Source organism: Mobula birostris, chromosome 8 (genome assembly GCF_030028105.1).
Source record: "Mobula birostris isolate sMobBir1 chromosome 8, sMobBir1.hap1, whole genome shotgun sequence".
NCBI classification, from domain to species: domain Eukaryota; kingdom Metazoa; phylum Chordata; class Chondrichthyes; order Myliobatiformes; family Myliobatidae; genus Mobula; species Mobula birostris.
Window position 1 is genome coordinate 156,909,843 of NC_092377.1, and position 14,051 is coordinate 156,923,893.

The following is a 14,051-nucleotide window of genomic DNA, read 5'->3' on the forward strand; positions in this document are numbered from 1 at the left end:
TGAAGAAAATAAAAGCACCAGTTCAATCATAAGAAATTGGTAACTACAAGGGGGAAAATATCCTTAATCGGAAATAGTGACACACTTCTTCAGAGTCATACAAACAGGCCCTTCAGTCCACAGCATCAGCACCAACTGTCAACACCCCTTTACCATCCTATCAACCTGTGAAGCCACTTTTAGGGACCTATGGACTTGGACCTCAAAATCCCTCTGCACATCAACTTTGTTAAAAGTCTTGTAGTTGGCTGTGAACTGTCTCTGTACTTTTGATCTCCCAATGTGTAACACTTCACAACCTTTCCAAAAGTGACATGCAGGCTATTTCAAGATAAGATAATTGAAATTTTTACAATTCTAACCCAAATTATGGGCAATAATTTGTAACAAGGCACTTTCCAAAAAATACAATCAATCTAACGCACAGAATGTTGGAACTCAGCAGGCCAGGCAGCATCTGGGAAAAGTATACCCTTTTCCTAGATGTTGCCTGGCCTGCTGAGATCCTCCAGCATTTTGTGTGTTTCTCAAATTTCCAGCATCTGCAGATTTTCTTTTGTTTGTGATACAGAATGTAGATTAAGATTTCTTAGTAGTTATTTCCATTCCATGAAGTACACCAGGAAATAGCTAGTACATCACAATTCTAATGATTAGGCACGTAGTTTAGCAGCATTTATGCTCTTTCGAATCATTTCCAGGCAACATCATTCCCTTTCACATGCTACCTGAGACAATATATACAAGTAGTTTTCAAATTTCTTTCAACATAGACATTCACTGAACATTGATGTCTTCTTGCCAAGGGTAACTTGGTATCCAGCAGGGGAAACATTGAAAAAAAATGTTGGTATGTAGGCTAGGCTAAGCAAAACTCAAGAAATCTGACATTGGGAGCCTCGAGATGTCTTGGATTTAGGAGGCTCCAATTTAAAAGGGTGAATTTGTAAGAATCACCTATATTTACTGTAGCACCACAGTGTGGCAGCAAACCAATGTAGGCAGTTCCCGTGTTACCATCCCTGAGAACCAATTTAGGCAGTTCCGTTACAGTTCCTGAAAATTGTCCATAAACTAATATTTCCCACGGGTCAGAACTGTCCATTTTCTTTAGCTACCCATGTTATCTTTCACTTCATTGAATATCGCCCCTGTCTGTCCTAAAATTACCCATAACACTGGACAGTTCTTTTCGCAAGTGCTGCTGCCTCAGAATTTTTTTTATGATAGACTGCCAGAAGCTGAACACAAATATCACACAAGAATTTGGAGAAACAAATTAACTTTTATTGAATATAATACATGTAATTGCATAACAGTGCTGATGCTTTGCAATAGTTCAACTAAGCCAAAAATGTTTTGTTGATTTTTGTTTGTACTTTTGTGTCTGAGGCTTCTCACTTAAGTGTCCAACAATAATCAGCCAGCATTAATGGATTCCAGTTGCACATATCGTTTCTCCATCACAGCAATGTCCTGGTGAAACCCATCGCCATGCTCATCACTGACAACACCAAGATTTGCAGCAAAGGAGTCTAAAAGGGAATGCATAAAATGAATCCTTAGTTTCATGTTGCACTTCATGGTTTTGTATGCTTGAAGCATGTTGTCAACCACCTGCATATAGTTTGGTGCTCTGTAGTTGCCAAGAAAAAACTCAACATCCTTGAATGTCTTCCATGTGATTTTCTCCGGTCCCAGTGGAAATACTTCAGATTTCCTGTCATTGATGACCTGTTTGATTTGTGGACCAACAAAAAAATGCTTTCCTTAATCTTGGCATCAGTTATTTTGGGAAACGTCTGTCTCAAATATTGAAATTCTTCACGGAAATTTATAGCCTTTCTAAAAACCTGCCCTGTCATGCAGCATCTGCCCTCTTTAAGCATGCCCTAGACAAGGTAGAAAACTTTTCAACTTATGTTGTGGACAACATTTTAATTGACTTGAATTATGAATTGAAATAACAAATAGAGGCAATTTTTAAACAATGGTGCGTGATAGGGAAATTTCATAGTGATTTTCATGATCAGGAGCCCAAAATCCATAAGATACACCCGAGAATTCAGTAAGCAAAATCTTTATATTGTCCAGTGTAATTAAACTAATGAAACATACTGTATTCAATCGAATATCACAAAATATCATAGTTGTTGCCATTTTCAAATTTTTAAAAACTTATGGAAGATTTTGTGCAAAATCAAATTTCTGTAAGTCCGTCCATTCATAATCCAAGCAGCTCCAATATTGAACTAAATTATTCTTCTTTACAAGACAGATGCACATATATGGGCGCCTATTGATGGGCATAAGCTAAATGGAACATGTTACTTGAGTTCATTATAACAGGGACTGAAATTGCTTTACCTACTGCAGTTAACAGGGCAGTGAAACAGGAGAAAAACCCTTATTCATCTTTTCCCCCTCAGATTTTTTTCTTGCACATGAATACATCATCCCGTTGCTGGGGAAATCACAAATTACGACAGTGAAGGTGGTTTTAAATCCAAATAGAAATTTACATTAACAGAGCAAAAAGAAATCATCAAACCAGTAAATTCTTTGGGGGAGCACTCTGTCCTCTTTTGGCTCAAAAATGAAATTTAAGATCCAAGAACACTGCAATTTCTAAACAATGTTCTTCCCACCCCTTTACCAAATTACAGAGCCTTGACAACTTTTAGAAGTGCTAAATTTTATTCAGGTTGAAATCCTAGGCATCAGTGATAGTAGTGTTCCAAATTGTTGCTCCACGGTAATCAGCTGGGTCATGTTGTACCTTGCTCTAGATTAACCCAGTTACAAACATTTCAAAATCGAGATACACAAAGAAAAACTGGAAATATTTCACTTTGGAAATTAGATAAAACCATGAATGCCATTTTGTGGAACTCTTGGATAAACACCAAGTACCTTTGAAGGTGTAAAGAATTTATATAACAGCTTTTCTCTTGGGATATCTGAATAACTTTAGTTATGGGAAAAAAGGCGATCACACATAGAACAGTATAGGTACAGGCCTTTTGGCCCACAATATGTGTACTGACCATCATGCCAACCTGAATTAATCCCACCTGCCTGCATATGGTCCATTCCTCTTCTCCCTGCCTGTTCATGTGCCAGTACAAATGCTTAAGTTGTGATTTTATTTTTGTTATACAATTTCTCCAGCGAACTTCAAGCGCCTACTATTCCTGTAAATATACAAACCATTGCTTGTAATCTTAATTTTCCTGCTCTTGCCTTAAATTTACATCCTTAAGTATTGATATTTCTTTCTGGGGCAAAAAGACCATATGTACCAAGCATGAAGTCTCTCAGCTTTATACACTTCTATCAAGTTGCTTCTCGGCCTACTATACTCCAAAATTCCAAATCTATCCGCCTTCTCCTTATGGCAAATACCTTATTTCAAGTAACATCCTAGTGAACCTTTTCTGCACCCTCTACACCTGTCCAATAATATGGTGACCGAAACTGAACTTGGGGCCCCAGATGATGCCTAACCAGATTTTAATATTCAGTAGCCAACATGACTTAATTTTATACCCAATGCCCTCACTGATTTCACCATCATGCTGTTCTTCACTGTAGCTTTAAGGAGCCCAGTAAGCTTAAAGTGGGATTTGCACACCCTTATCTATACAGGGCAGGAGGTGTTTGATAGGTTGGTTGAAAGGATTGCATGGGCTTTAAGGAGCCCAGCAAGCTTAAAGTGGGATTTACACACCCTTATCTATACAGGGCAGGTGGTGCTTGATAGGTTGGTTGGAAGGATTGCATGGAAGAACAACGATGTAAATTTAATCTCTCAAACAGCAAAGACATAGGACCGTAATATATAGGAGCAGAGTTATGTCATTAGGTCATCGAATCTGCTCTGCCATTCCATCATTGCTGATCCATTATCCCTCTCAATTACATTCTCCTGCCTTCTTCCCGCAACATTTGACAATAATCTGTTTAATGATATTGAGGAAAAAACATTAACCATGACCATGTTCCAGACCATTGTGTGTACCTAGAGAATTTACTGCTTCACGATCATTGGTTCCTTAAGGCTGTTATCACCGGGGAGGGGCGGGTATAGTGGGGATAAGGTCCCACAACCTATCAGATGCTCCCAATGGCACGCATCTCAAATACTGTCTGACAACCAAGACCAGTTCCTGGCCTTCACGTGGCTTAGCTACTAAGCCCGGTGGAACAGTTTCTGAGAGAATGGGCCAAAGCGGGGTACCTGGACCTTAAAACCACTTCGGGCAGATGGGGCTCATCAGCCAAGGTTGACAGCTCATCGAGGTTAAATTTCAATCTGAAATGTCTGCTGTCTTGCGGCTATACCCTCATGAGGGAAGCATTGGGAGTAAACCCTGAGGAAAAATCCAGTGCTGGAGTCCCTAAGGAAGTCCTATATTGAGTTGAACGCTGACTGACAACTCCTGTGATGCTACTAGTGCCAAACTGTATCGTTCTCTTCCATTCAACAGAAGTACAGTATGCTTGGATAAATCACTTCTCACAGCCATGAATGGGGCCTGTGCCGCACCACAGTTGGTAACATTCAGATGAGGGAAGAATGCAAAATAAACCACCATTCTCATGTTCCCAATACCCTGTTAAAAGCCCTGTAGAGTGACTTCACATTGCCAAGTAACACAAAGGACTTTTTGAAACTTCGATTTCATTCCTATTCTGCGATGTTCTGTTCCTCAAGCTCCTCCTTCCTTCAGGTTCAGCCAGAACAGCTGTCACATTACTGACTGTGATAACGAGCCTGCTGCCTGATCGCATACAAGCAATGATTTTAAACACATGCTTAGCACAGTGCAGAACTGAGGGCAAGCAAAGCCATGCCATTATTCTCAACATCTTGCTGAACTATTGCATCTCACCTCCAACACCCTCTCCCCCACCCCCCCCCCCCCCAAGATACAGAGCTGAGGCTTTGGAAGACAAGCCTCTTTCACTCTCAGGGGACATCACTCAGAAAAGGGAGGTCCCTATGAAAAAAATAATCACCATCTCAGGTGGAACAGCACGACCTTTGGTAAAAGAAAAGTGTGTTCAAAGCTCAAGACTCCAAACCTGGCAGAAAATTCAAGAGCTCCCCATGCTTCAGGAAACAGATTACCTACAGCTCCTCCAAGCACCGGAGAGGTACCACCCATTTCCCAAAATGCAATGGTAAGTGAACCAAAGTGCTCTCTTCCAGGCCAACACCCCTATTACCTAATTACTCAACCAGTTTCAACTGGCAGCCACACTGTTCACACACCCATTAGAATCCCCAGGTAGGCACTGTACTCCAAGCTACTTCACAGCAAGATATTACCAGGACAGGGCTGACATTTCAATGGTGTTCTCAAAACCTCCTTGGTTAAAAAAAAAGTTCGACAACTTACTGGAATCTCAATTGGTGACCACTCAAAACTGGATGAGCAGATTTCAGGGTGACAGAGGTATTCTCCTCGTCCACCCACACAATAACGCAAGTCCTGCCTCAATCCGTGTTGAGGTCTGCAGATCATATGATGGCCTCATTAACCACTCAAAACCCCCAGAGATGGAGCAGAAGCAAGTTACCCCAAACCTAAATGGCTGCCCAAGAGGAGACTATGGTAATTACATAGCACACAATAATTCACAGTAGGATGTTTTCAGTTTGATTGGGGAGGGGGGGATGCACTACAGAGGAAACTGATCTTCAAGACATTTAAACCAGCCTAAATTAATGGAACCACTTGTTACCACTCCCAAGTAGGACTCCTCACTTTGAATGTGAACATTAGCAGCATTTTTGGTTTAAGCTTTAGAATACTCACTAGAAAGGTTCACATTAGACAACAGACCACTTGGAATTGTTGATTCATCACTGATCTCTCCAGAGTGATTATTGAAAAATTTGTAATTTTCAAACTACAACCCAATACTGACATTTAAAGTGAAATACAGATATTTCAACCTCACGAATTTAAGGCCACAGAAGTCCAAGCCCTTCTAAACCTGCCATCCTGATAACTCTTCCCCCCCCCCCCAAAAAAACAGGTTTTTTCAAAATAACCTCACAACCGGTGTAAAATAATTAATATAAGGACTAAATAGGCAGGTAAAATGGGATTGACCAGTAAAAAGAAATGACTATTTTCCTGTGAGGAACCAACAGCAGTAAATTTCACATTCTCATGTGTGGCACCCTGTCAAAGGCCTTCTGAAAATCTAAGTAAACACCCACTGACTCTCCTTTGTCATTCCCGCATGTTATTTCCTCAAATAACTCCAACAGATTTGTCAGGCATGATTTTCCCTAAAGGAACCTATGCTAAGGCATATTTTATTACGTGCCTCCAAGAACCCCAAAACACATCCTTAATAATGGTCGCTAAGCAGCCTATAACTTATGTTTTTCCTTCCTCCCTTAAAGAGGGGAGCCACATTTGCAATTTCCATTTCTCCAGAAACACTTAAAAATCTAGCGATTCTTGAAAAATGACTAGTAATGCCTCCACAATCTACTGAGCTATCTCTTTCAGAACCTTGGGGTGTCATCCATCTGACTTACATTCAACAGGTCAATGAGCCATGACTACTGACCAGGGCTAATTTCTGAATGCTAGGGTAGTAATTCCTTAACTCAAAGGCCTTGAGATTGATTGAACGGAAGGAGTAAAAGGGGATGTGACATGTCTTACAGAACTGCTGAAACCTTACGAACACTTTTGTTTAGAGGCTGCAAACTCAGAAGGTAATTGCCTGCAGAAGAAATTACATCCACCATGTGTTCCTAAGAAGCCAACTGTGCATAAGACTACAAGCACAAGTGATTCTGCAGATGCTGAAAATCTTGAGCAACACACACAAAATGCTGGTTGAACTCAGGTCAAGCAACATCTATGGAGAGAAATAAATGTCAACTGTTATAGGTGCCAGTTTACTTGTTGAGTTCCTCCAGCATTTTGTGTGCGCTGTATAACTACAAGGATCTTCCAACACCCACAAAACCATTCCACCATAAAATGTTTTCCAGTCTAAACTGCACAATCCTGTTTCAGCATTCTTCACAGAGGCTATTCCTGGAACAGTCCATTTCTCTACAGGGTAAAAGGTTGCAATTCTATCAGGATGCCCAATCCCAGTAATTGCTCCAAATCCAAACCTAATACATTTCTGAGAGAATTTGCAAATAAAGAAAAAAAATAAAAGCAAGACTGCAATCCTGCATGATGCCACTTCATTAACACCCTACAGTGAACCATGGGACACTAAAGTTATTAATAAACAATTGTATAATAAACAAAATCTGGCCCATTTTATATATTCCTCATTCTGGCCAAAAAACCATCCCTGATGTGCAGACAGTAATTGGCATCAATTACTCCCCAATTTTAGAATCCAATTTAAAGGAGATGTAAAACTAGTTAACATCTTACTGCAACACACAATGCAGGAGGAACTCAGCAGGTCAGGCAGCATCTATGGAGATGAATAAACAGTTGACATTCCAAGACCTTCCTTCAGGACTGGAAAGGAAGGGAGAAGATGCCAGAATAAAAAAGTTGGGGGGAGGGGAAAAAAGACAAGCTAGAACATGACAGATGAAGCTGGATAAGTGGGGGAAAGGTAAAGGGCTGGAGAAGGAGGAATCTGATAGGAGAGAAAGAGAGGACAATGGGAGAAATGGAAGAAGGAGAGGCACCAAGAGGTGATAGGGCAAGTGAGAAGTGATACGAGGCCGGAGTGGGGAATGAAAGAGGAGGGAAGGGGGATGGGAAAAAAATTACTGGAAGGAGAAATTGATGTTCATGCCATTAGATACAGGCTACCCAAACAGAATACAAGGTGTTTCTCTTCCACCCTGAGAATGACCTTATCGTGACAAAAGAGATTGCTGTGAACAGCCATGTCAGAATGGGATAAGAATTAAAATGATTTGCCACCAGGGAATTCCACTTTTGGCCAATGAAGCGCAGGTGCACAAAAAAGCTGTCCCCCATTTAACGTTGGGATTCACCAATGTAGGGGAAACTGCATCAGATTCAAGACAACCCTGACAGAATTGCAGATGAAGTGTTGCCTCACTTGGAAGGACTGTTTGGGGCTCTGACTGTCATATCCTAATGCACTTTCTTTGTCCTTCCCATGTCAATGGCCACCACACTCAGACATATAGGAATTAATATTTCCATGTGGTACAAAGTTTAACTTGCTCCTGATGTTGACCACAAAGAAAAAAGTTGGAAAATCAGAATTGTTGCTACCACCCATCACCCCTCACCCTCAATGCACCAGTGATTCCCAATTGTTACCTTCCACTGCTACAGCTCAGCCAACAATGAGAGTCCACACGAGCACTAGAGCCACCCGAACATTCAACTTTACAGACTCTGCTCCACATTGACAAGTACTGTACTGTGCAAATCCTAAGCATACTACCCATATATATGTGCCTAAGACTTTTGCACACAACTGTAGGTGGCAGCAAAAATTGTACTGCTTTGGTTTTCTCCAATTAGAGAGCAAAGCTTACCTGGAATTCAGGTCCTGTTGACATCTTACAGGTTGATACTGGGAAAGGTACCAGAGGAAAATGGAGGTAAGTTGGAGCAAACAGTATCTAACCACCTCAGGTTCAAATGGATGAGGTCACGGCAGCTGTTGTGCTTTTGTTTTGCACATAAATAATTTTAGAAGAACTTGAGGCACAATCTTGAAATAGCACCATACCAGTCCCCCCACCACCCCATCCCAGAAAAATATGCTGAAGTCACAGCAGTGGTCAAAAAATCCTTCAGGATGCATCTCAAACCAAATTGGACTGGAACCTACATTCCACCCAGTGGCAATGCAGTTTTCAGCATTTAGTGACCGGAGACATTTCAATCACCTTGTTTTCCACAACAAGTTACTTTAAGTGGGGTCAAATCATAGTCTTCCATTGGTCTAACGAGATCAGCAAAAAGGTGTCAATGGCAGGGAATTCACTGAATGCTAACAGGTCCAATTCAGATTTTAACTATCCAACTTAAATAAAAATCCAGCATGTACTGTTCAATTTTTGACATTGAACAAACCAGAGTAACTGTAGAAGGGCTCCCACCTGAAACTTCACACATTATATCTGCAATCACAACTCTGCCCATTATGACTGACCTAGATCACTTACACTGAGAAGCAATCAGATCCCAAATTTCTGCAGTTAAGTGTACCTCAAAGCTAAGCACCGCAAGTTCTGCATGCAGGCGAAAAAGAACATTGAGAAATGAAAGGGTGGGCGGAAATGAAACAGTAAACACAGATGGACTTCATCAAGTCCACTGGCGTCCCCTTGAAAACGCACAAGTTTATTAACACCGTGTAGAAAATACTTAAGATTTATATTCCATTACATCAAACATCAGTAAAACTTACCAGTATTAGACACGCTCTTTAATGCATTCCGTTAAAAAGAGTACATGGGATTTTCAAAAAGTACAGTTAATTCCAAAAAGAAAAGCACCAAAGGAGCTATTTTTATCATTTTTATTCAGTAGGTTTTTCTGGTGCCAGGAATGGCAGGGCAGCAATATTACAGTCGGTTGTTAAAACATCTGTATGCAACAAAAACCACCTGACCCACTGACCCAACTCTGACCTGGTCATGTCCTTTACACTCCAATGGGGCCGGATGGAGGAATCCGTGAGGTCAGAGAAGGAATGTTACAAGCATTAACAACAAGCTGTATGTAGATAAAAAGGGGGAGGGTGGGGGCGAGGCGGGGATAGAGAACATTACGGTAATGAGGGTACACAGTAAAACATTGCCATACCATGACTGAAGGACTTCTTCCTCAAAACCTCATCACAATGGAAGGCAAAGGAGTGGATTAAATGAAGATCTGATGCAGTAAAATGCTAATGTAGTAGCCCATAATTTGTAATGCAGAGACAACCTCCCTCCCCGCCAAATGACTAGCGATCATAAGTTGCAAATTTGGGTGGGGTTGGGTATAGGAGTAAAAACAATTCCCTGCGATAACGTGACTGGTGTGCGTTATAAATGGCACTGATTGAAGAGAGGAGGTGGGGAGGGGGCCAGAATGGGCCTCTCTCTTACAAGATACAAAGGCTACACTATCTTAACTAGGCAGGAATCGGATTCTTTCTTCACTGCACAGGTTTTAATTCACTTTGTCCTGGAATATATACAGGTTGTTGGTTGTGGCTACGGCAATGATATTTTCCTTGGGGTGCCAAGCTGTGTGGAGGATCTTCTTGTTGAAGTCCAGACTATCAACACTAATCTCGTCCTTCTTCCTCTTGCCGCCTGAACACACCCTACGTGGCTTCAGGATAGCCCGTGGTTTGCTGTTCTCTCTCGAAGCCTCTAGCGTAATGTCCCGTTTTGTGTTTCTGTCGAACATTCTGAAGAAATTGTTGTACGACCCAGTCATGACAACACTGGAAGAGGGGTAAAACATTCAACCATTAGTATCATTGAGTCAATACAAGAGGTTTTGCTGCAATCTCAAACTCTTGCTTGGCACATCGCAAGATTATTAACATATCACTGAGAAATTAGAGCCTTACAAATTCAGTTTTTTAAAAATCTGAGTGGCTTTGAATAGACTCCCATTAATTTTATGTCAGTCTCAAAGATCAGAATGGCTTGTTGGGACTCGCTGCATTAATGCATTGACCAACCCTGGTACTGCAAACGCTGGCTACTGAATAACCTTCCAAGGCAAAGCTACAACCACACAGTATTCAGAATTCACAAAACCTGCAACACTTACTGCACGAAGTCCGTCACCCTTCCAATTTATGGTAAATCAGCCATTTCCCATTTTTCTTTTCAACATGAATTCGCTCATACAATAGCTCAGTGTTAACCATGCTCCCAGCAATTCTTCACTAATGGATGCCATAATATGGAGCCCACATTTACATCAAGAGCAACGTTTGAAAATTTAGACAAAGTTTTCAGAATGAGCTACTGATCACTAATGATAGGTAACAGTAACTGCTCTAAACTTACATGATGGGCCCCATTGCAAGACACTTTGGAAACGTCAAGCCAAAGTGCAAAACACATGTGCGATCTGCAGCTCATGCCATGACCAAAACATCACTCTATACACTCAGGCTCAAAATATTTTTTTCCCAGGCAAGTCAGTAAGGAAGAAAATCTTGAAATGTACTTAACAAATGGATCAAGTGCATAGAATTAAAACATTACATTAGATGACCACCCATTACATATTTAAAACATAAGTACAGAGAAGATTCTAGCCTGCAATCACCAACACTGGCATAACTTCACTTTCAGTAAATCTTGAACTCAGCAATCCCACCAGTATTTCCAAAACGACAAACCAATTCATTTGCTGTTCACAGGGACACAGCCAATCAGTTGATCTTTTCAAACATCCACTCAGTTAAGCCTTCTGATTATTAACCACCTTAATTTGCTGAAACCAAATTATAAAATTTTGAAACTTTTATCAGTGAGTCAGCTGAATACATGCCATGCACAATGGACAGTACTGATCTACAGGTTGAACTATTATTTAAATGTACAAAAGTAAAACCAGCATGCCAGACAAGTGATCTTTGCCTTTGTAACGCAACCTCTGCCATGAACCTGTTTTCATCCCAAATTTACTGAACAAGTTTTATCATAGATTGAGGCCGATGTAAAAGACAAGACAGCTCCATCTTCCATTACTCAGTAAGCATCAACTGGCTACACCCTACCCCATCTGTTTTAGGAAATAAAAATATTGAGTATCCAATCCCCCACATTTGTTAACTCTCACAAAATGGGAATCCAGCTTTCAATCACCAAACAAGATCATATTTCTTCTATCTACTCACTAGGGAAAGAGAACATGATCTCAATAAAAGACATATTACTGCAGTACAGCATGTTGTAACCAGCCAAACCACTGGTATTCAATCGAAGCAGCCATCCTACCTAGTGGGAAGAGTCTCAGGTCTATGCTCTGTTCAGGAGTCAGACTAGCTGACCATCCCCGGAAACTGTAGACATATCAAGCTTGATTACCAAGTCCGCAAAAAGGCACTAAACCAAATTTCATTACTGCTTTGGCAGACAGAGTGCATGTGAAGAGCTGGGGAGTCTAACACCAGAAGGCACAGCCTCAGAATAGAAAGACATCCCTTTACAATAGAGATGAGGAGGAACTTCTTTAGCCAGAGAGAGGCGTATGTGTGGAATTCATTTCCACAGACAGGGTGGAGGCCACATTATTGGGTATACTTAAAGCAAAGATTGATAGGTTCTTAATTAGTAAAGAGTATCATAGGTTACAGGGAGAAGGCAGAAGGATTTGAGGGATAATAAATCAGCCATGATGGAATAGCAGAGTAGACTCCGATGGGCCAAATGGCCTAGCTCTTTTCCTATCTCCCAGTCTTACTGTAACCCTGAAAAAGTGTCATATTTCAATGAAAACTACAAGCCATGAATATCTGAAACTAATCACCGTCAAGCACTGGATCACTGTACCTGAAGCGCAGAGCACACAGCAATCACTGGTCCCATGACACAATTTACCAAAATAAATACCATCAGCAAGAACAATTGAAGATCTCATGGTAGAAGAATCAACTTTTACCTATCACATCCATTCCAACAACATTCGAACTTGTCAAAAATACAGTCGTTTTCGTATAGTGAGCAGAGTTTGCTTCGGAGGTATTCATGCACCTGTAGGAACAATCAACAATCAGCACTAGTGCAGCCACAGTGAAGACTCATCTTATACAAAATACAAGATCACAAATATTTTTTGGATAAGTGGACTGTTATTAAATCCTTTAATATACTGATAAAGCCAGGTGCAACATTTGAAAACCTTGGTTTTTTAGGTGGTGGTGGCGTAGGGTTAAATAAACTCAAGGGAGTGGGATTATCAATAGGAAGAGTGTCAGAATTCTTCTTACAAAGCAAGTAAGGAAAATAAAAGTAAACCAATATGTCTTTTTTCCCAGGTAACGGAGAGAAATTGGTCTTGCTTCATCAGAATCCAATCAAATTTCCAAGTCACCCCAATACATTTGGGCAATTACAGCAAGTGAAACAACTCTTGCCCAATTAAGCTGCTGTCTCCATATTATCATCCCTTCAGTTTAACAAGATGCCTTAGGTCAAGCAAAAGTAATTAAGGAGCAACAGCACCAAAATTAAACCAGGTAATTTGCATCAGACACAGTAACATTAGACATTTGAAAGGATGTACACCAACTTTTGCATGCACGGTGCAAATATCAAGGGATCATAACTGGCAGTGACACAATTTAAAGGCTGCAACTTCACAATCATAAGGGATCCTTAGGACATTGGCTTTATGCTTCATGCTGCCCTAACCCAACCATTTTTTTAAGACACAGAATAGCTGATTTTGTACCTACACTCAGTGGCTACTTTATTAGGTACACCTGCTCCATAACTGCATTATCTTATCAGCCAATTGTATGACAGCAAATCAATGCAGAAAGCATGCAGGCATGGTCGAGAGGTTCAATTGTTGTTCAGACCAAACGTCATGTGAAATGATTGTTGGCACCAGATGGGTGGCCGAGTGTCTCAGAAATTGATCTCTGGGATTTTCAAGCATTACAGTCTACGGTTTATAGAGAATGAAAACTGGTTGCATCACAGCTTTGAATAGAAAATTCTACAAATGGATATGGCCCAGTCCATCATGGATAAAGCTCTCCGCACAATTGAGCACATCTACATGGTGTTGTCTCAAGAAAGCAGCATACATCATCAAGGACCCCCACCTCTTCTCACTGCGACCATTGGGAAGGTGCTACAGGAGTCTCAGGACTCACACCAGCAGGTTCAGGAACAGTTACTATACCTCAACCATCAGGTTCTTAAACCAAAGGAAATAACTTCACTCAACTTCACTTGTCCCATCATTGAAATGTTACCACAACCTATGGACTCACTTTCAAGGACTCTTCATCCTATGTTCTCAATATTTATTGCTCATTTCTTTTTGTCTTTTTCACACCGGTTGAATGACCAAGATGGTGTGGCC

At 40.8% G+C, this 14,051-nt stretch overlaps 1 protein-coding gene across 1 annotated transcript in view; it reads right to left on the minus strand.

Moving 5' to 3' along the window:
• Positions 1 to 9,305: 9,305 nt before the first annotated feature.
• Positions 9,306 to 14,051, minus strand: part of LOC140201852 (serine/threonine-protein phosphatase 2A 55 kDa regulatory subunit B alpha isoform) — a 95,414-nt gene continuing 90,668 nt past the window's right edge. Inside the window, exons 9-10 of the mRNA XM_072266581.1 lie at positions 12,618 to 12,709; positions 9,306 to 10,437 (exon numbers count right to left, since the gene is read on the minus strand). Coding sequence (XP_072122682.1) covers positions 10,158 to 10,437; positions 12,618 to 12,709 — 372 coding nt within the window. The 3' untranslated portion in view covers positions 9,306 to 10,157. The remainder of the gene's footprint in view (positions 10,438 to 12,617; positions 12,710 to 14,051) is intronic.